This window comes from Temnothorax americanus, unplaced genomic scaffold (genome assembly GCF_048541705.1).
Source record: "Temnothorax americanus isolate GAGA-0224 unplaced genomic scaffold, ASM4854170v1 Scaffold59, whole genome shotgun sequence".
Lineage (NCBI taxonomy): Eukaryota > Metazoa > Arthropoda > Insecta > Hymenoptera > Formicidae > Temnothorax > Temnothorax americanus.
In genome coordinates this window covers 335,617-359,819 of record NW_027509741.1, presented here as the reverse complement: position 1 = coordinate 359,819, position 24,203 = coordinate 335,617, and the positions used below count along the sequence as shown (strand labels likewise).

The window sequence follows — 24,203 nt, the reverse complement described above, 5'->3', positions numbered from 1 at the left end:
ACACGTTGAGGAGCGTGTTTTATCCAGACTTTTATTGAATTTTCAATGGCTTGATTGTTAGCACCTTCTGTCGTAGATTTAACTGCGTCTGAAAAAAATTAAGGTGATAAAAGTCTTCATGTTTACAAAATTACTTCCAATTTTTTAATATTTTATTAAAATATAACAAACATAAAATTATTTTAATTATTTGGAATTAAACATTTTTATTTAAAAAGATAAAAAAAATTTCTTACTTATTATAATATCTTTTATCAATAAGGAAGAAAATGGTTTCTTTCCTAATCTTTTTCCATAAGAACTATAGTTTCGACACAATTCATCTGAGAACAACTGTTTCTAAATTTTATTTGTTATGAAATGAACACTACAAACAAATATTTTAATTAATTGTCAGTAAAATTAAAAAATGTTTTTTATACAATATAAACATATTTTGCATATATATTTACCAAATTATGTGAATTATCTTGATCTGTAATAAACGTTTCCAAGAGATTTACACTTTCATCTGTTTGTAATGGTAGATTAACAGGTAAATTTTCCGGCACAGAAAAAATGACAGCACCTTTTGCTTGAGGAGCTTTTCTAATATAAGCTAATATCTGATTATTTTGTTCTTTAATAGTGATAAGAGTATCTACTATTTGTTTGTTTAGTGCTAAAAGAGGAACACAAATAAAATATGCATATTACTTCAATAACTGTATTATGAATATACAACGTAAGATATCTTATTTTACCTTTTTCATCCAGTTCATTATTATTTATAATAATATTCTGTTTAATGTTGAATTCCATCGAGATGTTGAATTCGACCGAGAATTCGACGGTATGTTATTACCACATTCAGATGAAGAATCTGCAATTATGACTAGATATAATTAAACACACAATGTAAGATATCTTATTTTACCTTTTTCATCCAGTTCATTATTATTTAATATTCTGTTTAATGTTGAATTCGACCGAGATGTTGAATTCGACCAAGAATTCGACGGTATGTTATTACCACATTCAGAGGAATCTACAATTATGATTAGATATAATTAAACACTTTTCTAATACATTACAAAAATTTCATGTTTTACCTTCTTCATCCAGTATATTTAATGTCGAAACATTATTCTCAGAAGAACCTGAAAATTCAATATAAAAATTAGGTAAAAATAAATTCTAAACAGATATATATTTTATACGTTATTGTACAAAATATAACTAACGATTTAAAAAATTCTTTTTTATTGGAGGTGGTCGATCAAACTTTAAAATTGCACAACTTTCCTCGGTTGAATCATCAGAATTATTATCGTATAAACGCCGTGGAGGATGCCGTTGTCTCTTAATTGTATTATCACCTTCTAAATCTGTATTTAAATCACTCGTAAATTCTGCCACTTTAGCTTTCTTATGTGCTACGTCTATATTATCTACAAAATATAAAATACTGTTAGTTAAAAAGGACGAGTCATATTGCCTTAAATATATGTATTTAATATTCATTAAAGATTTTTTTTTTTTGTATACTTTGCATAATAAGCGCGTTAAATATAATGTCTCCAAATATATACATGTAGAAATAGAAGATGTAAATGAATTGTGTGTGTGTGTGTGTGTGTGTGTGTGTGTGTGTGTGTGTGTGTGTGCGTGTGCGTGTGCGTGTGCGTGTGCGTGTGCATGTGCGTGTGCGTGTGCGTGTGCGTGTGCGTGTGCGTGTGCGTGTGCGTGTGCGTGCGCGTGCGCGCGCGCGCGCGCGCGCGCGTGCGCGTGTGCGTGTGTGTGTGTGTGTGTGTGTGTGTGTGTGTGTGTGTGTGTGTGTGTGTGTGTGTGTGTGAGTTGTGTGTGTGTGTGTGTAATAGAGATAAATAATTAGTTTAACTTACTTTGTTTCATAAAAAATTTTTTGTACTCCATACAATGTCCATTTCTTTTCATCAGGTTGTTCATGCTTTTTTAATGCCTTGTTATAACTACTTGTATTTTTGTATGGTAGCCAGAAAACTTTTCTTTTACGAGGCGTTATCCAAGTACTGCTGACAACGGCCAAGTTTGCGTCGGATTTTTCATCAAACTGAATCACCGTAAACATATTCTATTTTGTACATCTAATATAGTTAATATACTGATAATGAAATCTCCGCGAACACAAGACTGTTTCATCAAGAATACAATTATACTTGGATCACACTGTTGTAAAATATTACTTTTTTTTTACACGTACATGCAATAAACAAAAGATCTCGTACATGTTTTAGGGCCAATTTCTTCACCGTTGGATAACTCTATCCTTCGGTTAACCTCACTCTTCATCTCTTTCTAAGGGGGCAGGTTAAAAAGAAATGAAGAGTGAGGTTATAGTAAGTCGTACATTGGTCCTATTTTTGCCGTCAATAAGACGTCAAAAAAAGACGGCTCATTGACGTGACATATCGACGTCATTTTCGGGTCTCATGAGACCCTATTTAGGACGTCTAATTGGTCATTTTATGACCAAAATTTGAACAATTTTAACGTCATTTTGCTACTTGGATTGCTGAATACTTAAGTTCTTTTTTATTATATTTCTCATTTGATAGTAATGTGTACGCAAATAAACGTTAGAAATTGTAGTTTGATGTTTCAGGTACCTAGTATTACATGTTTAATTCTTAAATGCCACACCTCTCAAGAATCTCGTAAATGGCATAAAGGGACCTAAAAGACCCCAGCATGAAAAATGTCTCCTTACTCATTGATTTTTTGATCTTTAGTTATGAAAATTTTTTTAAATGTTGTTTAAGGCTTAGAAAAGAGAATAAAATACTTATATTGTTAAAATTTCAATTTTAACATAGTATAAAAAATTAAGTAAACTGAGTACTGCTAAGTGTACAAACGGATAGGTCAATCACTCATCTATCATCAATGGGAGCATGAGCTCCATTTTTGGCAAGAACATTTGAAAACATTTTATTCTAAAGGATCTGGGGTCCGCTGGACCCCACGGGGCATTTAAGAGTTAACTTTTTATCAATAACAAATTAATTTGTTATTTTGTAACATGCTGCAAAAGGTACGATTTAGGCAACAGGGCCTTTTAAATCATACCTTCTTGAAAGTATCAAATTTATGAACAAAAATAGTTAAAAATATAAGATTAATGAAAAGAATCACTAACTTATACTATTTTATCAAAAAATAATTTATCAAAAAAAAAAAATGATTAAGGGGTTAGACTACCTCTGTGGCCTGAGACCAAAAAATCACGCTCTATTTAATGTTTATTTTTTGGGAAAACAAAACAATGGAGAAAAAATTTATTTATAGGGTTATATTGTGCATTGATTGCAAAGTAAAAAAATTGTAAACAATCAATTTTAATAAAAAAAATTTTTAAAAATATGTAAAAAAAAAGGCGCAAAGTACACATATAGTAGTGTATATGTTGTTACCTTAAAAAAAAAAAAAAAAAAAAAAAGTGGTAGTATTATACTTCGAAAAAACCTAAGTAACAAGTGGTAGATCTTTATATATATATATATATATATATATATATATATATATCTCGAAAAATAAAAAATAAATTAAAACAGAAAGTTCTCTGTCAGAACGGAAGGTGACTGAATGTTCTATCAACATAAGGCTCAACTCGACATTGCCTTGGATCCCTTCTCTACCTGATCCCTAAAACCCTCCCTCTCTCCCTCCCGCCCTTCTTCTATATTGAAAGAGGATCTACTGTGATAAATGGTAGTAACTTTTACATTAAAAAGGGCGCAATACGTAATTCTATGTAATTATTGTTGAATAATATATGATTTACGCAACAACAACCGCGTCGGCTCTCAATAGCTGTCTTGTTTTCTTTCTTATTTATTAGTACAGAGCCTCAATTTATCTTCAAATATCAAAGAATAGCAAGTATAAATTACGCAATCACTATTTACAATGTTGTAACTTTAGTAACAATTGCTTTAAACACAGAATAATATTTTAACCGAATAGTCCCAAGAAATACCGCTTGTCGTCTGAAAGCGGTCCTCGTATATACCTTTACAAGAATTAAACACTATTGTCTTTTAATTAGTACGTAAACTCAAGAAGTTTTCAATTTTTATCGATTACTGGTCGATTCCAATTTACCAGCGCAGACACATTTACAAGCCGGCTGACACCGAGTAATCGTGCCAACATTATTTTTAGTTGGGATCCCGGAATCACCCTTACAACACAGTACTTGATACCGAAAACTACCGTTACAATGCAGAATAAAAAAGGAAAGTTTACAGATAAACCATAAGCATTTCCATTCGCGATACAAATTTTGATGGGACATACACTATTATGTGGGAATATGTATTTGCCAAAATTCGGACACAGACTAATTTTGAAAAGATTGTTCCCATCTGCGGTCTCAGTAAATACTCTTACAACACAATACATAGTACCCATAACTACCGTTACAATGAATAATCGAAAATTAAAATATCATTGATAATTAGCCACAGTGCTATATTTCTTAAAAAATCGACGCATATTGTAACGCTATTATTTGCAGATTTACATTTAGCAATACGATCAAATGTTGGCATTTCTATTAAAAATTATGATTCCAGGAACTCTTATAACTCAGTAAATCTACATCCCTAAGTACTGTTACAATGCAAAACGAAAAATTAATATCTACTGATAAACTATAAATAGACCGATTTCTGTTATAAATACGTTGAGATCATATGCAATTTGTAAAAAGAAAAAAGAAAAGAATTCTCTGTTAGCAGCCCAATGTAAAGCAGCATTACAGCAAATTCTATTGTTAACTGTTGCCAAGATTGTCAACAATTCTGTGATATATGAAAAACCGGAGCTTGTTGGCACAAGAGGCAAGTTGGCAATGCGTTCCGTTTATGTATTTATAGCGAAAGAAATAATGGAAAATTTATTACAAAATATCTCTTTTATAATATAAGTACTTTTCCCAAAGTTTTATTTAAATCAAATAAGTATCACAATAGAAAAAGAGAAAACTAATTCAAGAGGTGGCAAGTAAATTTTCGAGCGTTTTAAAATATCGTATTAATTTTTTTCAGCTTGAAAAGTAAATCAAAGTGACGTATTATTAGTTTTAAAAAAAGTTATCTATTACTATACGACATGTCATTTTGAGGAACAACAGTAATTTATTGTAAGCAAACGACTAAAATGTAACGTATGTAGAGAACGCAAGGTAAGATAGAATAATTTAGACTAATTTTTTTTTATATTTTTACATTTATAATGTAAATTTAACATACAGATTTGTCACAATATAATTTTTTTTACATATTTCCGTTTTTTTAAATTTTGTTACATGTTTTAATTGTTGCATTATTCCAGTTAAAAACTGAATAATGCTGAATTAGCATCGCTTTAAAAACTTAAATCTGTAAAAAAAGGAATTGATTATAGTTCTTCCGTCGATAAATGATATTCAGAAACTACAAGTGTATCTCAGCGACAAATTAAGAAAAAATTATGAAGCTTTGAAAGAACATTTTTCGAAGAAGGCTTGAAAGGATTTAGCTGCCAGTAATCTGATTTCTATTCAGTTATTCAACAAACGTCGAGCAGGCGAAATCGAACGGATATTAATTAATAATTTTAAAAATTATCAAAAAATCGACGAAGACACAATTGGCGAAGCTTATACCAAATTTTCAATTGAAAAAAAGAAAGCAGCCCAAAAATACGTGCGATTCAAAATCCGGGGAAAGTTGAACCGTACAGTACCAGTGTTATTGCACAGGGAACTTCTAATGTGTTTAGAACTTCTTTTAAAAAACAGGCATTTAGCAAACGTAAATAAAAACAACCCGTATTTGTTCGGTATTCAGCTGTTCAACAGACGTCGACCAGGCGAAATCAAACGGATATTAATTAAAGATTTTCAGAAAGCAACTCAAAAATACGAGCAATTCACAATCTGGGTAAAGTTATACCGTTCAATTTCGCCTGCTCGACGTCTGTTGAACAGCTGAATAGAAATGAGACTACTGGCAGCTAAATCATTCCAAGTGTCGAAGAGAAGTTTTTGCATAATCAGCAACGCATGATGGACACGTCATGAAATCTATAACAAGTTTTTTATACTTGGCATTCGGTCTCCGCGTAACTATTCGTTCTCCAGTATTAATAGCTCTATTCGTATTAAAATAGAATTGTCCACGTTTTCGAATTTTTCCATTATTTCTTTCCCGTTTGTTAGATCCTTTCTCGAAGCTCAGAAATTGAACTACCTCTTCTTCATCTCTGTGCTTACGGATAACATGTCGGCTTAACTTCCTTTGTTCCGCCTTTCAGAAAACACAAAAATTCTTTTTAATTCCAGATTCAGCGCTTTTTACGAACATTTTCACGTCGTCTGGTGCGCTGGTCCAACTTTATTGACTGTAAAAGAAGCATCCAAATCCGTCGATATGTTTTGAAATGTCGTAGAAACATTATTAATATCGGTATCATTCTGTTCTTTTTGTCCTATGCTACCATTCGAACTCTCAAAATCAGGCACGTACGAAAAATCGCTGGAGTTATTAGAGACGACAGAGCTGCGACTGTCGTTCTCCTTATCAGAAAGATCGGGCTTGTTAGGGACCTCGCTAATCAATCGATTAGCATCTACAATATAAAGAAGAAGTTGTTCAAAAGCGTTGTTAAATAAAAAATATTACAGATTGGACATCTAACCTTCGCTTGTACGACAATTTGGAATCGGAAGCTCTGTGTCTCTCCTTTCGTCAACGTCATTATTTTGTTTTCTTTATGGTAGCACAGATTTATAAACATTCAACGCAATATCGTCCCAATCTCATACGCTATTATTAAAATCGGCACTGTTATCTGCAAAAGAAACAAACCAAAAGTTAAATACATGTTCATAAATTCTTCATATGCAGCAATTGTCATCAATTGGGCCACTCTATATTCATTTAATTATAACATTTTTCAGATTTATTTTACGTACACTTTATCTAAATTCGACAACGAAAAGTCATCTTTCCACATATTTACTTTTGCCAAGCAATAAAAAATGTGCACAAAACAAAAGGTAAAAAGTTTTAGTCGCAAAAAACGTTAATAAATTTAACTTTAATTATATTATCTATTTTATCTCTCTCTCTCTCTCTTAGAGCAAGCGCAAAAGCGACTTTTTGTATTTTATTCTAATAATGTTACATATACTTTTGGTTATATATACTTTTGATAATCGTACAAAACTAAAATAACACTAGAATAAGAATGCCTTATTTATTTAAATCTATATTACTTAATATACGAATTTTCCTCAGAAACTGTTAAATTTGTTAGAGAAGTCGGAGTGATGCTTAGAATAGCCAAGTTTTTAAATGCATCAGGGTGTTGCGAAACACTTGCAGAAAATTTCGTTGGCATAGTTTTTAATGTGGTGTTTGAGGACATCTGATCAACGAATAGGTTAGTGTGTTGTTATCAGTTGCCGGAAACATTTCGCACTCTTCAGTCTGACTGGACTCTTCATTCGCATTATTTGCCGGCAATAATTTCGGTAAATAAACAATTTCCTCGACAAGGCAGAGGGTTCCAATGTTTTCGAGAGAAATAAGTGTCTGCGAAAGAAGTACCGGAGAAAAGACATCATCATTTCCTGAAATTTATTCGATTTCAATAAATTAGTTACTATGATCAAACGCAATATTTATAAAGGTGATCCTGCCGTATCCGTTGTCATTTTTTTTTTTTAATAATATTGAAAGAATAAATGTATTATATCTCTAAAGAAAGAAATATAATAAAAAAGAAAAATGTATGTAGTATTCGATACAAGAGTAGTGGACGATACGTCGAAAAAATCATAGCTCTTGATGATAATCTAATTCATATTTTATATTGTGAAACAAAGATCAAATTGTAAGATTATTCACGCATTTATTATATAGTCATTATAGTATTAAATTTGTAGTAATATATATGGCGTGCTTGTATAGTCGAATATAACGTAGCCTCCGAAATTACTCTTCCAAGTCATTATATTCGCATATGGTCCTGGAAAGCACTTTTCCGTTTCTGTTTTTGGTCCCCAGAATTACCCATACAATGAAATACATATGATAAAAAACATTTTATTCTAAAATAAAATTGAAATAGTTTTTATTGAAATTGAGTACCGTTAGACGTATGTGTATTTATTTACTTCAATTTTTGTTTAAGTTTATTTGCGAATTTACAGGCAAGAAAGATAAGCTTATTGCTTTAAAGAATGAACTGGAAACGAAAAGAGTACGCTTCATCGGTCAAATCTTCCAAAAGACCTCGTGCTTCAATAAACACAGGTATTTGTAATATTTAAATAATGTTAGTGTAGGTCGTAGTGTGTTTACATTCATTCACAAGGCTATATATTTACAGGACAGAAAAAAACAGATCTTTCTATGAAGGTACAGAGAAAGAAACTACGTTTTAATCGCGCAAACGATGGACATGCACGTACGTATATTTTACGGAGATGATTTGCTATTCAAATAAAAACTATTTATTAAATTTTGTATTTATGGAGAAACTATAGTTTATTAAAATTGAGTTTCTTACAGCAACTGTTGAAATCGATTTGCCAAAGGTTATGACAAAGACGCCAACTTTTCTCGAAAATGATTCAACTCGTTCCTTCGTCAATGAGAGTGTTTTGTTGTGGATTTTGCCATTGAATATGGCTAAAATTGAGCTTGAAAAAGCTAAAGCGATCGCATTGTCTCCAGCAGCGGATAATAAACAAATTGGACAAGACGTTGATCTTACGTGCTCAAACAAGTCAAGTCTTACAATCCAAAGTGTGTGTTTGTCAGAGATATTGCCATCGAATACAACTGATTCAGAGCTCAAAGAAGCTGAAGCGAACAAATTGCTTTCAGAAGAGAATAACAAATTAACTGGTACGACTGTCGATTATACATGTTCCAATGAGCCACAGTTAGCAGCCCAGAGTAAAAGTGAGCACACTTTCTGAAAATTTACTCTCTTTTGGTATTCGATGTCCTTTTTGAGAGAACACTGTAATAGACACTGTCGTGGGAATAATACAGAGTAATAACGTTGGAAATGGTGCAACCGCATAGTGCATCCGATATTTTTTTTCTCTCGTGTTATATTGCAAGTTATATGATAAAATCTTATCATGGCTGAATAAAATGTTCCTTAGAGACTTTTCATTGATACGTTTTGGTTACCCTATGAAGTTTATAAATTTTTTAATAAAATTTTTTCATTGACAATCTCGCTTCTGTTTCTTAGATCTATATATAGATTTATGTTAAGCAGTATGACGATTTAAAATACTTCAATAACTGCACGGTGAAAAGCGTCTTTTTTTTTGCATTTCAGTTAACGGTGAAGAATTTATTCTTTCAATATTATTAAAAAAAAAAAAATGACAATGGATACTGCAGGATCACCTTTATAAATATTGCGTTTGATCATAGTAACTAATTTATTGAAATCGAATAAATTTCAGGAAATGATGATGTCTTTTCTCCGGAACTTCTTTCGCAGACACCTACTTTTCTTGAAAACGTTGGAACCCTCTGCCTTGTCGAGGAAATTGTTCATTTATCAAAAACATTGCCGGCAAATAATGCGAGTGAAGAGTCCAGTCAGACTGAAGAGTGCGAAATGTTTCCGGCAACTGATAATTAACACACTAACCTATTTGTTGATCAGATGTCCTCGAACACCACATTAAAAACTATGCCAACAAAACTTTCTGCAAGTGTTTCGCAAAACCTTGATGCATTTAAAAACTCGGCTATTTTAAGCAACCCTGATGCATTTGAAAACTTAAGCCTCACTCCGATTTCTCTAACAAATTTAACAGTTCATAAGGAAGGTTCGTATATTAAGTAATATAAGTTTAAATAAATAAGGCATTCTTCATCAACTGATATTATCCGGAGTGTCATTCCAGTTTTGTACGATTATCAAAAATATATATAACCAAAAGTATATGTAACATTATTAGAATAAAATACAAAAAGTCGCTTTTGCGCTTGCTCTAAGAGAGATAAAATAGATAATATAATTAAAGTTAAATTTATTAACGTTTTTTGCGACTAAAACTTTTTACCTTTTGTTTTGTGCACACTTCTTATTGCTTGGCGAAACTAAATATGTGAAAAGGTGACTTTTCGTTGTCGAATTTTGGTGAAGTGTACGTAAAATAAATCTGAAAGATGTTATAATTAAATGAATATATATAGTGGCCCAATTAATGACAATTGCAGCGTGTGAAGAATTTATGAATATGTATTTAACTTTTGGTTTGTTTTTTTGCAGATAACAGTGCCGATTTTAATAATAGCGCATGGAATTTGGATGATATTGCGTTGAATGTTTACAAATCTGTGCGTCCATTACAAGAACAAAATAATGACGTTGACAAAAGAAGAGACACGGAGCTTCCGATTCCAACTTGTCGTACAATAAGCGAAGGTTAGATGTCCGATCTGTAATATTTTTTATTTCACAACGCTTTTGAACAACTTCTTCTTTATATTGTAGATGCTAATCGATTGATTAGCGAGGTCCCTAACAAGCCCGATCTTTCTGATAAAGAGAACGATAGTCGCAGCTCTGTCGTCTCTAATAACTCCAGCGATTTTTCGTACATGCCTGATTCTGAGAGTTCAAATGATAGCATAGGACAAAAGGAACAGCATAATAACAATAAGCATAATAACAATTCTACGACATCTCAAAACATATTGACGGATTTGGAAGCTTCTCTTACAGTCTAATAAAGTTGGACACAGCGCACCAGACGACGTGGAAATGTTCGTAAAAAGCGCTCAATCTGGAATTAAAAAAGATTTTTGTGTTTTCTGCAAGACGGAACAAGGGAAGTTAAGCCGACATGTTATCCGTAAGCACAAAGATGAAGAGGAGGTAGTTTAATTTCTGAACTTCGAGAAAGGATCTAACGAACGGAAGAAAATAATGAAAAAAATTCGAAAACGTGGACAATTCTATTTTAATACAAATAGAGCTATTAATACTGGAGAACGAAAAGTTACGCGAAGGCCGAATGCCAAGTATAAAAAATTTGCTACAGATTTTGCAACCTGTCTATTATGCCTTGCTGATTATGCAAAAACTTCTCTTCGACACCATTATCGAAAATGCGCGAAGAAAAATTCTGCAAAACGAAGATCGATTCTGGTATCATCAAAGAGATTAACCGGCCGGATTCATCCTAAAGCATGCGATATACTTCGGAAACGGATTTTTCCTACGATGCAAGACGACAATGTAGCAAAATCGATACGCTATGACGAACTCATTATTCTTTTTAGCAATAAGCTATGTCAAAAGTACAAGGATCCCCACTTCTATGACATGATTCGTCAAAAACTTCGACAACTTGGACGTTTTCTTTTAGAAGTGAGGAATCACGCTACATAAATTTCTGACTTTTTTAGCATTTTTTATCCGAGGCATTACGATGCCACGATCACTGCAGTTCAATCCCTTGCTGGTCTAAACGATTCGGGAACTGGCTTCAAAATACCTTCTCTAGCCACGTCCTTGGGTACATTGATTAAACAGATCTGTAGGTTGTGCATTTCGGAAAGGATTAAAAAACATGATAAAGAAAAACAAACATACGCTAAAGATTTTTTAAAGCTCCTGACCGAAGACTATAATGCAAGTGTTGCTCGAACAGCTATAGAAACTCAAACCCGTAAAAAAAGGCAATCGACTGTAATTCTTCCGTCGACAAATGATATTCAGAAACTACAAGTGTATCTTCGTGACAAATTAAGGAAGAATTGTGAAGCTTTAAAAGAACATTTTTCGAAAAATGTTTATAATGATTTAGCTGCCAGTAGTCTGATTTCTATTCAGTTATTCAACAGACGTCGAGCAGGCGAAATCGAACGGATATTAATTAATGATTTTAAAAATTATCAAAAAATCGACGAAGACACAATTGGCGAAGCTTATACCAAATTTTCAATTGAAGAAAAGAAAGCAGCCCAAAAATACGTGCGATTCACAATCCGCGGAAAGTTGAACCGTACAGTACCAGTGTTATTGCACAGGGAACTTCTAATGTGCTTAGAACTTCTTTTAAAAAACAGGCATTTGGCAAACGTAAATAAAAACAACCCGTATTTGTTCGGTATTCCGGGTACATTCAAAGGAGATTATAAGTACCTCAGAGCCTGCGATTTAATGCGCAAATTTGCAGAGGAATGCGGTGCTGCAAAATCAAATATTTTAAGAGGATATATTTTGCGAAAGCACATAGCTACGATGTGTGTAAACTTCAATCTTTCCGAGAATGAAGTGTCTGATCTTGCAAGCTTTTTGGGCCATGCCGACCGTATACATAAAGAGCATTATAGGCAGCCAATAATAACGAGAGAAATACTGCAAATATCAAAATTGTTAGAAGCTGTACAAGGAAAGCAGAACGATTCTGGAGACAATTTGGACGACGACGATGATGAGACTGGTGTGAATGAGTCTGGTGATGCTACTTTTGTTGCACCAGATAAAAGCGTTTTTATTGATGACCATGGAAATTCTGCAACTGCATCTGCTTCTGTATCTGAATCTGAACAGGAATCAGATACAGAAATTTTTGCAGAATCCAAAACGCAAAAACGAAAAAAAACGATCAAGTATGTACATAAATAATATTCGTATATTTATTATAGTCCGATTAGTTAGTTCATGTATTTTTTTTCAGCTTCACCGTTTGGAAAGTGCAGCCGCCCTCGTTGGAATAAAAAACAAAAAAAAATAGGATTCTAAGCTTTTGAACCGTGGATTAACCAAACGGCCAAAACTTTATTGCCGACATTACAGCAAATACAAGATGTAAAAGATGCTAACCCAGGAGTTTTTGATAAACGAAATAATGCAACAATAAAAACATGGGTCAGCAATAAAAAAAAAAAAAATAACCAACAAGAAGAGATAAAAGAGGTAGAGGAAATATCTTACCGATGACAAACCTATTTATAATTACATTATAAATGTAAAAATATAAAAAATAAATGTAAAAATATATAAAAATAAGTCTAAATTATTCTTTCTTACTATGTGTTTTTAAAATTAAAAGTCCTGTATGTAGATTTAGGGCCGTAAAGCCGGTATTGATGGGCTAAGTACTAGACGTGTGAACAAAGGATCTTGAGAATTAAAAATTATAAGGCTCTCGTGATTAAATCGATTAAAGAAAAAGAGGCAGTAAGAGCCGGCGCGGTAAATAGGGCGCAAGTTATATATTTTTTTCTTATCGTCAATACATAAAAAATAAAATAAAGAATTCGCGAACGTTTCGACCATTTTTTGTGGTCATCTTCAGCGCAATAAATTAAAAACGTGTATTTTTTATGTATTGACGATAAGAAAAATATATATAACTTGCGCCCTATTTACCGCGCCGGCTCTTACTGCCTCTTTTCCTTTAATCGAAAGGATCTTGAGTTCGAGTCCCGGCCGGCTCCGTTAATTTTTCCCGTCACTTACACGTAATAGAAAAAAGTTGAATCTCGTGTGAATGGTTCTTTTTCTACTCAATTTTTGTAAATAATGATATCGATGTCACAGAATCGTTAATGGTCTTGGCAACAGTTAACAATAGAATTTGCTGTAATGCTGTCCTACATTGGGATGCTAACAGGGTGCTATTTTCTTTTTTCTTCTTATAGATTGCGTATGACCTCAACGTCTTTATAACAGAAAATATGTCCCATCAGAATTTGTATCGCGAATGGGAATGCTTATGGTTTATCTGTAAACTTTCCTTTTTTATTCTGCATTGTAACGGTAGTTTTCGGTATCAAGTACTGTGTTGTAAGGGTGATTCCGGGATCCTAACTAGAAATAATGTAAGCACGATTACTCGATGTCAGCCGGCTTGTAAATGTGTCTGCGCTGATAAGTTGGAATTGACAGTAATCGATAAAAATTGAAAATTTCTTCAGTTTACGTATACTAATTCAAAGACAATATTGTTTCTTGTAAAGGTATATACGAGGACCGCTTTCAGACGACAAGCGGTACTTCTTGAGACCATTCGGTTAAAATATTATTTTATGTTCAAACCAATTGTTAATAAAACCTCAACGTCGTAAATAGTGATTACTTAACTTATACTAGTCATTCTTTGATATTTAAAGTTAACCTGAGGCTCTGTACTAATAAATAAGAAAGGAAATAAGACTGCCGTTGAGAGTCGACGCGGTTGTTGTGCAATTAATATATTGTTCAACAATAATTACATAAAATTACGTACTTACTGACGTTTTGACTCGAATTTGCGTCCTCTTTAATGCAAAAGTTGGTGTCATTTATTACAGTAGATTTCTCTCCCCAAATATATCATTTTAAGTAGAGTAAAAATTATTAGAGAGTCATCAAATAATTATATATTATTATATTCAATTAGAATTTGCTTCAATGCTGTCCTACATTGAGATGTTAACAGAGTGCTATTTTATTTTATTTTTCTTTTTACAGATTGCGTATGATCTCAACGTCTTTATAATAGAAATCGTTTTTCTCATAGTTTATCAGTAGATATTATTTTTTTGTTTCGCATTGTAGCAATACTTAGGGATGTAGACTTACTGAGTTAAGGCTGATTTATAGGGGCCGTAACCGTTGATTTAAGCCGTAATATTTAAGAAATTGACCAATCACAGTCGAATGTGAGAAGAACAATCGATTGTGATTGGTCAATTTCTTAAAGATTACGGCTTAAATCAACGGTTACGGCCTCTATAAATCAGCCTTTATAAGATTAAATCCTGAGATCATAATTTTTAATAGGAATGCCAACGTTTGCGCGTGTCGCTAAATGTAAATCCGCAAATAATAGCGTTACAATATGCGTTAATTTTTAAAAAAATATAACGCTATGGCCAATTATCAATGATATTTTAGTTTTCGATTATTTATTGTAACGGTACTTATGGGTACTATGTATTGTAAGGGTATTTACTGAGACCGCAAATGGGAACAATCTTTTCAAAATTAGTCAGTGTCCGAATTTTGGCAAATACATATTCCCACATAATAGCGTATGTCCCATCAAAATTTGTATCGCAAATTGGAATACTTATGGTTTATCTGTAAACTTTCCTTTTTTATTCTGCATTGTAACGGTAGTTTTCGGTTTCAAGTACTGTGTTGTAAGGGTGATTCCGGGATCCGAACTAAAAATAATGTTAGCACGGTTACTCGGTGTCAGCCGGCTTGTAAATGTGTCTGCGCTGGTAAATTGGAATCGACAGTAATCGATAAAAATTGAAAACTTCTTCAGTTTACGTACTAATTAAAAGACAATATTGTTTAATTCTTGTAAAGGTATATACGAGGACCGCTTTCAGACGACAAACGGTACTTCTTGGGACTATTCGGTTAAAATATTATTCTGTGTTTAAAGCAATTGTTACTAAAGTTACAACATTGTAAATAGTGATTGCGTGATTTATACTTGCTATTCTTTGATATTTGAAGATAAATTGAGGTTCTGTACTAATAAATAAGAAAGAAAACAAGACAGCTGTTGAGAGCCGACGCGGTTGTTGTTGCGTAAATCATATATTATTCAACAATAATTACATAGAATTACGTATTGCGCCCTTTTTAATGTAAAAATTACTACCATTTATCACAGTAGATCCTCCTTCAATATAGAAGGAGGATTGGGAGGGAGAGAGGGAGGGTTTTAGGGAGGTAGAGAAGGGATCCAAGGCAATGTCGAGTTGAGCCTTATTAGTCCAGTCAAATTAGACAAAAAAAAAGGCTTTTGCTCGAAAGTGAAGCGGTATCAATGAAACCTTTTTAGGGTTGTTGGGGAGATGTAGAAGAGCTTATTTCTGAGTTGTCGGGTTAATCGGACCGATGGGTTTTTAAGGGGAGGAGGGGGAATGAAAAATTTCGTTTTTTTTTTCGCAATAACTCGGCGAATTTTGACCGTACATAATTTACTAACCTTTCATTTTGTAGCTCTTTTAAAGCCCTACAATTCATTTCCTGAAGACCCTAACTTAAAATCAATATTTGTCGAGTTCTAGCCGGTGAAAGTGGGAAAAAATGCATTTTGTCGCGGTTTTTTGCGTTTATCTCGTTTCCATTAATAGATAAAAATGTGCCGCCACTGACAAAGTTGTAGGGCTTAAAGAGACCTACAAAACGAGGGGTCAGTTGTTCAGATTCGTTAAAAATTGAGCCCAGGGAAGTCATCGCGGCGGCGCTTTAAAAGAGCTACAAAATAAGAGGTTAGTAAATCATGTACGGTTAAAATTCGCCGAGTTATTGCAAAAAAACGAAATTTTTTATTCCCCCTCCCCCCCTTAAAAACCCATCGGTCCGATTAGCCCGACAACTCAGAAATAAGCTCTTCTACATCCCCCCAACAACCCTAAAAAGGTTTCATTGATACCGCTTCACTTCCGAGCTCAAATGTCTAATTTGACTGGACTATATGTTGATAGAACATTCAGTCACCTTCCGTTCTGACAGAGGACTTTCTGTTTTAATTAATTGATGACTCCAACAATTTTGACTTCACCTAACTTGAGACCCGGGAATAAAGATTAATTATATATAAATATATATATATGATTATAAATTTTATGTAACGTTATATATAAAAAGCAAAATTTCCGTACTTATATATGATATTATATATAATTATATATAATCTTCTTTTTTCGGATATCTAAAATATTAGAAAATCGTGAAAAGAAATTCAATTCTCTCCTATCCTCCTAAAATATGTGTAGAAAAATTTGCTCTCAATATGTAGTATCGGTCTATAAATAACGAATGTCCCGGTCACGGTGGTCCCGGTATTGACCGATTCATATAAATAACCAAAAATCCATAATATTTTCCTTTCTACGATATACATAGTGATTTCAACAGTATTGTATACCATTAAATTGAAATGTAGATCTTTGTATACTTGATTTCAAATATGTACACTCGGATCTCATAAGTACCCCTTTATAAACATATATATATATATATATATATATATATATATATATATATATATATTATTACGCTCGTCGAGTAAGCTCGCCGCCGTAACACTATCGCGCACTCCACACTCGCGCACGTATTTTGCGAAACTCGCAAAAGGAAAGAGAACTCAAAAGAACTTAAGAAATGCGTTTATTCCAAGCTCGTAAAAAACAGAACGCGTGCGGATTCCAAAAATCCGCCAGACAGAAAATCAATAAATCCATCAACAAACTCCCATTGTCCAGGAGCGCGCTTCACAGCTTTCCCCGACTTCTCTACTCAGTGTCCAGCACGGGCGTAACAATATAATATTTTAATTTATTATAAACTCTAATTTTTGTGCTCTAATTTGTATTAATGTGTTATACAAATATATATGTAATATATTTAAAATTTTTATGTATAAAATATATTCTTATAATGCATACTCGTCATATTGATAATTTTGAAAGATAGTTTCTATAATACTTTTTATAAGTAAAAAGTATCAATTTTTACTTATAAAAAGTATTATAGAAACTATCTCAAAATTATCAATATCGTTATTTTTACATTTATTATCATGCAGTGTTGTACACAATAGAAATGTACACTATTTGCATTTGCTAAATAGACTACACTAAAATTCTATCTTACAAGGAAAGGGTCCGAAGTGCCCCTCTCCGATTTTGATGAGCTTTTATTATATATTGTTCTCTAGACAAAAAAATAAAAGACACGTATTTAAAATTTTTTTTTGAAATATTATTAATGTGATTAATATATTTAGAAGTGTTTTTATTATAAAATTTTTGTATAAATTATTTTTTGATATCTTGAATACTTTTGGAGAATAGCAAAAAGCCACTACTTTACATATGTGTGTGTGTGTGTGTGTGTGTGTGTGTGTGTGTGTGTGTGTGTGTGTGTGTGTGAAAGGTAATTTCACCCTTTAAAATTATTTTTAGGCCGCAATTAAAAATTTCTAAATTTATCTATTTACTCTCCCTACATGTAAAATTTCATGAAAATTAAAATTTTCAGATTTGCGAGGTTTCTTTGTAAGTAAATTTTATCAATATTATAACAATATATCCAAACATAATTAAAATCGAGAAAGGAACAAAACTTTTAGATTTGTTTCCTTGTAAGAAAATGTCATGTCAATATTATCAGTCTGTTACATACTAGTCACGATAAGCTTTTATCAGCTTGAAGCTATTAGCCTGAAGTAAGGAATAAGGAGAAGCACAATACTTAGAATGCACATTAGGAAGACATACTATTGCTTTCAGTCTTAGGATCTGATCGAAAGACCACATAAGAGTTTTGCGCATTTGTTTCAACAATGTTAAGTTCTTTTATCTTATTGTTTTACTTTATTTGTTGTATTTTAATTGGTTTTGTGACAGCATCGAAACCATTGTCGGTTTTACTGATACAAGCTCTCCCATCGATCAGTCATCACATCTGGACGGAGCATTTGGTTAAAGGATTGCTTCGCGAAGGCCATCATGTACACACAGTGAGCATACTCGAGACTAAGGTCGAGAGTAAACTAGCGGAAAACTTGACATACGCCGTAAGTAGATATTACAAGACTCGAAGACATTCGGAATATAAATTGATTATTACCTATTTGTAAAATAAATAGTGTGCAAGTAGAAACTTTCACATTGCTTCCTCATAATTTTTAAGTGTGCAAATTATAAATTTGAACATTACTTCCACACAATTTTCAAGTATGCAAATGTTTTTATTAAAATGATCTCTACTAATTGCAGATATTTCTTAATTTTTCCATTTTGTTCCATTTTGCTTCCTCATAGAGGAAGCTTTGTTTTCGTAAAAAAAAAATTTTTTTTGTTTTTCTGAATGTGTTCAGAATGTTCTAAAATGTCGAAAAATTGCAATTTAACAAAATGTCTGTCTATATGTATATATGTGTGTGTGTGTATGTGCCAAATTTACCGAAATTTTTGTAACTCCAGAACTAATCAACCAAATCTTAACGAATTATATATGAAATAAAAGTAGAAAAAACTGAAGAATATAATAGAATTAGAAATAGATCGATATTTCAAATACTGAGAAAGCTAAAGCGTAAAACACACTTTTCTAAAAAATAAAAATTCCCTTAAAATCCATACCGGTCGACAGATATTAATAAAACTAGATATTTCACCCGCGCGTTGCGCGGGCTCAAAATCTATTCCCCTCTTCCCAAACTCACTCATTAATTAGGAGCACCTTTGATATTCTTTCTTCTCAAACTTTAATCTACATCTTCAAATTTTTTTTAAAAAATAAGAAATAATAGATAATATTAAAGATGCAGATTAGCATATTGTCAAATATTTCAAAAATGTAATTCTTTATATTAAAGTCTTCAAATTTTATTTTTCTCGCGCCTCGCGCGTTTTCACACTCCGTTGACCCGCCATTATTAACTTTCTTTCATTTTCTTCCATTTTATTTTCTCTTTTCAAAATTATCAAAAAATTAAAAAAATTTTGGCACCGGTTTCAAGAAAATCAATTCATTAATGAAAAATTATCCATTAATAAAAAATTAAACTTATCCTCCAAAAATTAAAAAAATGTTCACATTTGACTCCTATTTAATATATAATTTTTTAAGATTTAGTCAATTAATTCCCGAAAAATTGGAAAAATTTTGTAACCGGTTTCCAACAAAATCGGTGACAAAAAATTATACACTTTACAGCAATCCCCGGGAAATTTTACCTTTATTTCATACTAGCTGATTACCCGGGCTTCGCCCGGGAGTCATTTTTCTTAAAGGAGTTCCATAATAAGGAGTCGGGTTGATTTAAAAACGGTAGTTTAACTTTTACACATGAATAACACATGTTAGGTGCTTAAGTTTTAAACTTTTTTGCTTAACAAAGATCACATATTGGATCAATTTTCCAAATTATTACTTTCGAATGAAATTGATATTTGTAATTTTAATCATAACTAAAAGTCTCTAATTTCAAAATGGACCGCATAAATGATTTCATGGATTAAACATGTCGTAACCGGTCTTTTTCTAATCAAGTTTCACACTATTGAGTCATTTCCGCTTCTCCGATATTTCACTTACCGATTAGCGACATCATATCCTTTGATTTACCCTGGCGTTTTTTAGAGAATTTTCAGATTGCTCGCTCGCGATTAACACATAACCTCGATTTTTCAATTAAAAAACCAATGGAAAAATTCGGTAATCGGTAAGTGAAATATCGAGGTTATGTGTTGAAACACCGGGCTTCGCCCGGGTAACCAGCTAGTTAAGTATATTATTGTTTTTATATATATTTATATATTTTCCCTAGTATATATAGTATCCAAATCTGCGTTAAAATTTGTAACTTATAAAATTCTATACAAAAAACGTTCTATATTTTTTTCTCAGGATCAATCATTTTCGTGTTCTATATTTTATAAAGTTTCAACACTATACCTCGGAGGTATAGTGTTAAAGCGCGTTTTTTTAACGTGGTGTCCCTAGTAGGCCTAATCCACTGTTTTTTTTATATAACGTTTTTTGTAGACAATTTTTTAAGTTCCATTTTTGTATTAACTATTTTTAATGATTTTCCACTAATTGTAATGCAGATAGGTGAACTAAACATGTATTTTATTATTATAGATTATAAACTGAACTTCGACAGAAATCACATTTCAATGTTACTTTAATGTTTGTTTTCCATTATTTATATTTTTCTATATATTTTTTTTTATCTGTTTTTTATAATAACGTTGATTCTACTTGTTTATTAGTTGATCGTTGGATTTGTTTTTTTTAATCGTTAAAAACCTTTGTGAAAACAACATTGCGAGTTTTATTGCTCTCATCATGAATCAGTATTGTTTGGTCCTTTGTTGAACCAATCCGTGAGAGTCCTACATATAGGTGGCCGTGTGAAAAGACTTCGTTTCTGAGGTCTATGCCAACTACTTTGAAGGTTTGTCCTTGAGACTTATTAATCGTCATGGCGAAACACATTCTAAGAAAAAACTGCAGCTTTTTAAACGCAAATGGCAAATCCGTAAGGACCATAGGTATTCTTGGAATTAATGCTTGGCATTATTTCACCATTCACCGTCTTTAAGTCATTAAAAGACGTCGGTCCTCTGACGTGATGTAGGAGTAGTCTGAGATAAAAGCATTCTGAATAATTAGGGTGTATAGTATACACTCGCCCTAATACTGTGTCCCGCTTTCTACCTGGACAACCATCTACATCTTAGCCCTGCTTTCTTCGTTGCCATTTTTTGTTAAACCATTTATAATAAGCCGGTACTTAGTGATAAAGCAAAGTCTCTGCAAATTTATCAACTGCACACAGAGCAAAAAAGGCTGTCAGAGTGGTCTGAGGTGGATTTTCTATAACTTGCTGTAGATTTCTTTCAGTAAAATACACTTTTTGCCCATTTTCTAAATGAACAGATAAATGAACAACTGGAGGATAGCGCTCGTGAATAGAAAATCTTAGTATTCTCCAGATACTTTCAGAGGTACTCAAATATCTGTCATTCAAATAGTTCTGAACCTCATCTTTTTCATTTTCAACGACAAACGTAGCCGCATCGTTACCTTTATTAATATACTTACATATATATTTGATTGCTTGCACAGAATGGCAATATTCAACGTTGACGTGTGCAACGAAACATCTGGAGAAAATTGGACAATATGGGACTATCCATTTATTATCAACAATGAAGTTACAATGCGATATATTATAAATGTTTTCACCGTCAGCCGGACATCTTTTTCTGTACTTAGGGTATCCATCATCGCTAGTTTGTGTATACTAAAAAAAATCACGGGGATATCTTTTTGAACATGTATCGTTTGACATGCAAGGTGATGAGGAATTGACGGCTTTACATGAACCGTGGATCATATTCTTGCATACTATGTCGTAAAGTAATGGATCTTCATCCTTATTGGTGATTTCAGCTGAAATAATGCTATCTATTTCATCAGATCTTATTTTGTCGACTAACCAAATTAAAATGTGGACATGAGGCAAACCTCTCTTCTGCCATTCAATTGAAAACATGTAGCATCGAACTTGACCAAAAATGTCCTTCTTTGTTATGGTTTTCATAAGTTGTCGTACTTTTAAGTGAAACACTCTCGCAACAATGTCGTGTCTTTCACTTAGACGTTGACCGGAATACAATTCTGTTTTAACTTCAGGCCATTTTGGATTGCACGTGAATGTGATAAATAAATCAGGTGTTCCGTAATTACGAACATATGTAAAGGCATCCTGTGTCCGCTCATGGAGATATCTAGGTGATTCTGTAAATGTGGATGGTAAAATAACCAGTTGCCCTATATCCGCCACATTAGAGTCTTCATTTACAGCATTTCTCAAATGTATATAATTTAACTCGTAATGTTTTTTGATGTGCCCGAATAAAATTTAATCGTTCAGTAATCATTTTTGCACCCATATCAACACAATATTGATTGAATAACTGGCTATATCTGTGTAGCGTGTTAAAGCTATTTTATCTTACCCTAAGTTTATACGCATAAAACTGCATACAAGAAACCATTTTGCAAAAATTATCTTGTCCAGTGGTTGGTACTATTTGTGGGATACTGATGTTGTAACCATCTTCGCCTCTTATGAATGTGTCTAATGAAGGTACTAAACTGCCAATCAAATGATATATTTGGCCATGCACTTTATACGTTGGCATGTAGTTACCTTCTCTAACTTCTTTACCTCCAAAAGATGTCATTGCAAAACATCCGTTGTATTTTCGAATGTTCTTCTGAAAATGTTTTGATCTTGGATCCGTTCCAATAAGTAATTCTTTCAGAATTCCTAATGGTTCATCAATATCATTTAGTTTGACGTGTCCATTAGAGCAACAAATTCCGAATGACTCTGCGGACCATTTTTTGGCGCAACAATAATTACAAACTTTTTCTATTTTTCCCATAAAAAAATCTGAATGACCTAAATAATTATTACTTGATTGATAATAAAACGCAGATTTAGGTCCAATGAATGAATTAAATGCATTTCTCGTCTGGTTTATTTGACATCGTCAACGCTTTAAGCGTTCTTCTCTCTCCGGACCGGTCTCAGCGACTCTAGCAGCGGTATATCGAAGTTTTCTTCCTTCTAAGTGCATTTATCTTTCAGCACTGGTTTGATTAACTCTGACTTGAGAAATGTGCAATCGATTTTGTTCTAAACGTTCTTCCCTTTCAGTATTTGATTCGCTAACTCTAGATCGAGACACACATAAACGTGATTCTAACAATCGTTCTTCCCTTTGAGAAACACTTTCTAAGTTTCTAGCTTGTGCCAATCGTCGAACGTTAGACGTTGATCGGGAAAGTTGTGTTTTTTTTGCTTTAGGCATTTTCCAAAAATTTACAAAGTAATTAAACGACAACAAAATAAATACTTATAATTATTAACAAAATCAATACCTATAATTATTTACGAAAAAAGTAGTAAAAATAGAAAATTTCTTTTTTTTTGTCCCACCTTTACCATTTTTCTTTATCACACTCCTGCTTTCTTTCGTCACTTTCACAACAAAATAAACACCTATAATCAATACATATAATTATAATCGTTCTGAGGAATCGTCACCGCATTTCAACCAAGGATTCTTGGTCATTTTAAATTGATGTAATTTTAAATGCTTATAATATAAGCGGTCAACAGAGACTGATATTTAAAATACATCCTTACCTTTTCCTAACATCCTTATCTTTTTTTTTGCCACACTTCTGCTCTCTCTCTTTCTCTCTTTTTCTCTCTCTCTGTCTCTCTGTCTCTTTCTCCCTAATATTATTTAATATAGGTAAGATTATCATTAAAAATTTTGATAAAGAGAAAGAAAAATTTGCACATTCAAGATTTTGCAATCTATATAGATAAGATTATCATAAAAAATTCAATATTTAAAACACATCCTTACCTTTTTCCTTTATCGCACTTTTGCTTTCTCTCTCTCTCTCTCTCTCTCTCTCTCTCTCTCTCTCTCTCTCTCTCTCTCTCTCTCTCTCTCTCTCTCTCTCTTTCAGCAGGTCTTTCGTTGCTTGTTAAGGATATTGCGTCTTTCTTTTCTACTACTGTTACGGATATTTTGAGGTATAATATCTTTCTTATTCTAACCTCACTTCCGCCTCATTGCTTTGGA

The 24,203-nt window shown here is 32.6% G+C and overlaps 5 protein-coding genes across 8 annotated transcripts in view; 4 read left to right on the top strand and 1 right to left on the bottom strand.

Annotated features, from left to right (window-relative positions):
• Nucleotides 1-15: 15 nt before the first annotated feature.
• Nucleotides 16-24,203, bottom strand: LOC143904873 (uncharacterized). 3 transcript variants are annotated; one of them, XR_013259059.1, is made up of 11 exons: nucleotides 23,982-24,203; nucleotides 23,753-23,845; nucleotides 23,543-23,605; nucleotides 1,884-2,071; nucleotides 1,224-1,430; nucleotides 1,092-1,139; nucleotides 917-1,027; nucleotides 744-862; nucleotides 453-661; nucleotides 237-367; nucleotides 76-88 (listed from the first exon to the last, which is right to left on the bottom strand). XR_013259059.1 is itself a non-coding variant. In XM_077419843.1 (10 exons), exons 5-9 carry the CDS (start codon nucleotides 1,945-1,947, stop codon nucleotides 768-770), a joined length of 525 nt encoding a protein of 174 aa, XP_077275969.1. In that variant the 5' UTR covers nucleotides 1,948-6,633; nucleotides 6,703-6,855; nucleotides 23,543-23,605; nucleotides 23,753-23,845; nucleotides 23,982-24,203; the 3' UTR covers nucleotides 16-88; nucleotides 744-767. The 3 variants fall into 3 exon arrangements, 1 of the variants encoding a protein (XP_077275969.1); XR_013259058.1 differs by lacking the exon at nucleotides 23,543-23,605 and adding an exon at nucleotides 6,703-6,855 and having other exon boundaries at nucleotides 1,884-6,633; XM_077419843.1 differs by lacking the exons at nucleotides 237-367; nucleotides 453-661 and adding an exon at nucleotides 6,703-6,855 and having other exon boundaries at nucleotides 16-88; nucleotides 1,884-6,633.
• LOC143904856 (uncharacterized) lies at nucleotides 7,232-9,681 on the top strand. Its single transcript, XM_077419817.1, has 4 exons — nucleotides 7,232-8,324; nucleotides 8,401-8,478; nucleotides 8,583-8,978; nucleotides 9,500-9,681. Exons 1-4 carry the CDS (start codon nucleotides 8,252-8,254, stop codon nucleotides 9,679-9,681), a joined length of 729 nt encoding a protein of 242 aa, XP_077275943.1. The 5' UTR covers nucleotides 7,232-8,251.
• On the top strand, nucleotides 9,519-10,797 carry LOC143904872 (uncharacterized). Its single transcript, XM_077419842.1, has 3 exons — nucleotides 9,519-9,871; nucleotides 10,318-10,473; nucleotides 10,543-10,797. Exons 1-3 carry the CDS (start codon nucleotides 9,706-9,708, stop codon nucleotides 10,776-10,778), a joined length of 558 nt encoding a protein of 185 aa, XP_077275968.1. The 5' UTR covers nucleotides 9,519-9,705; the 3' UTR covers nucleotides 10,779-10,797.
• Nucleotides 10,807-13,181, top strand: LOC143904871 (uncharacterized). Its single transcript, XM_077419840.1, has 2 exons — nucleotides 10,807-12,668; nucleotides 12,737-13,181. The coding sequence occupies exons 1-2, from the start codon at nucleotides 12,094-12,096 to the stop codon at nucleotides 12,774-12,776; spliced, it is 615 nt and encodes a 204-aa protein (XP_077275966.1). The 5' UTR covers nucleotides 10,807-12,093; the 3' UTR covers nucleotides 12,777-13,181.
• Nucleotides 18,254-24,203, top strand: part of LOC143904866 (UDP-glycosyltransferase UGT5-like) — a 38,374-nt gene continuing 32,424 nt past the window's right edge. Inside the window, exon 1 of one of the 2 annotated variants that reach the window (XM_077419839.1) lies at nucleotides 18,254-18,592. In XM_077419839.1, coding sequence (XP_077275965.1) covers nucleotides 18,359-18,592 — 234 coding nt within the window. In that variant the 5' untranslated portion in view covers nucleotides 18,254-18,358. The remainder of the gene's footprint in view (nucleotides 18,593-24,203) is intronic. The other variant, XM_077419838.1, reaches the window with a different exon arrangement.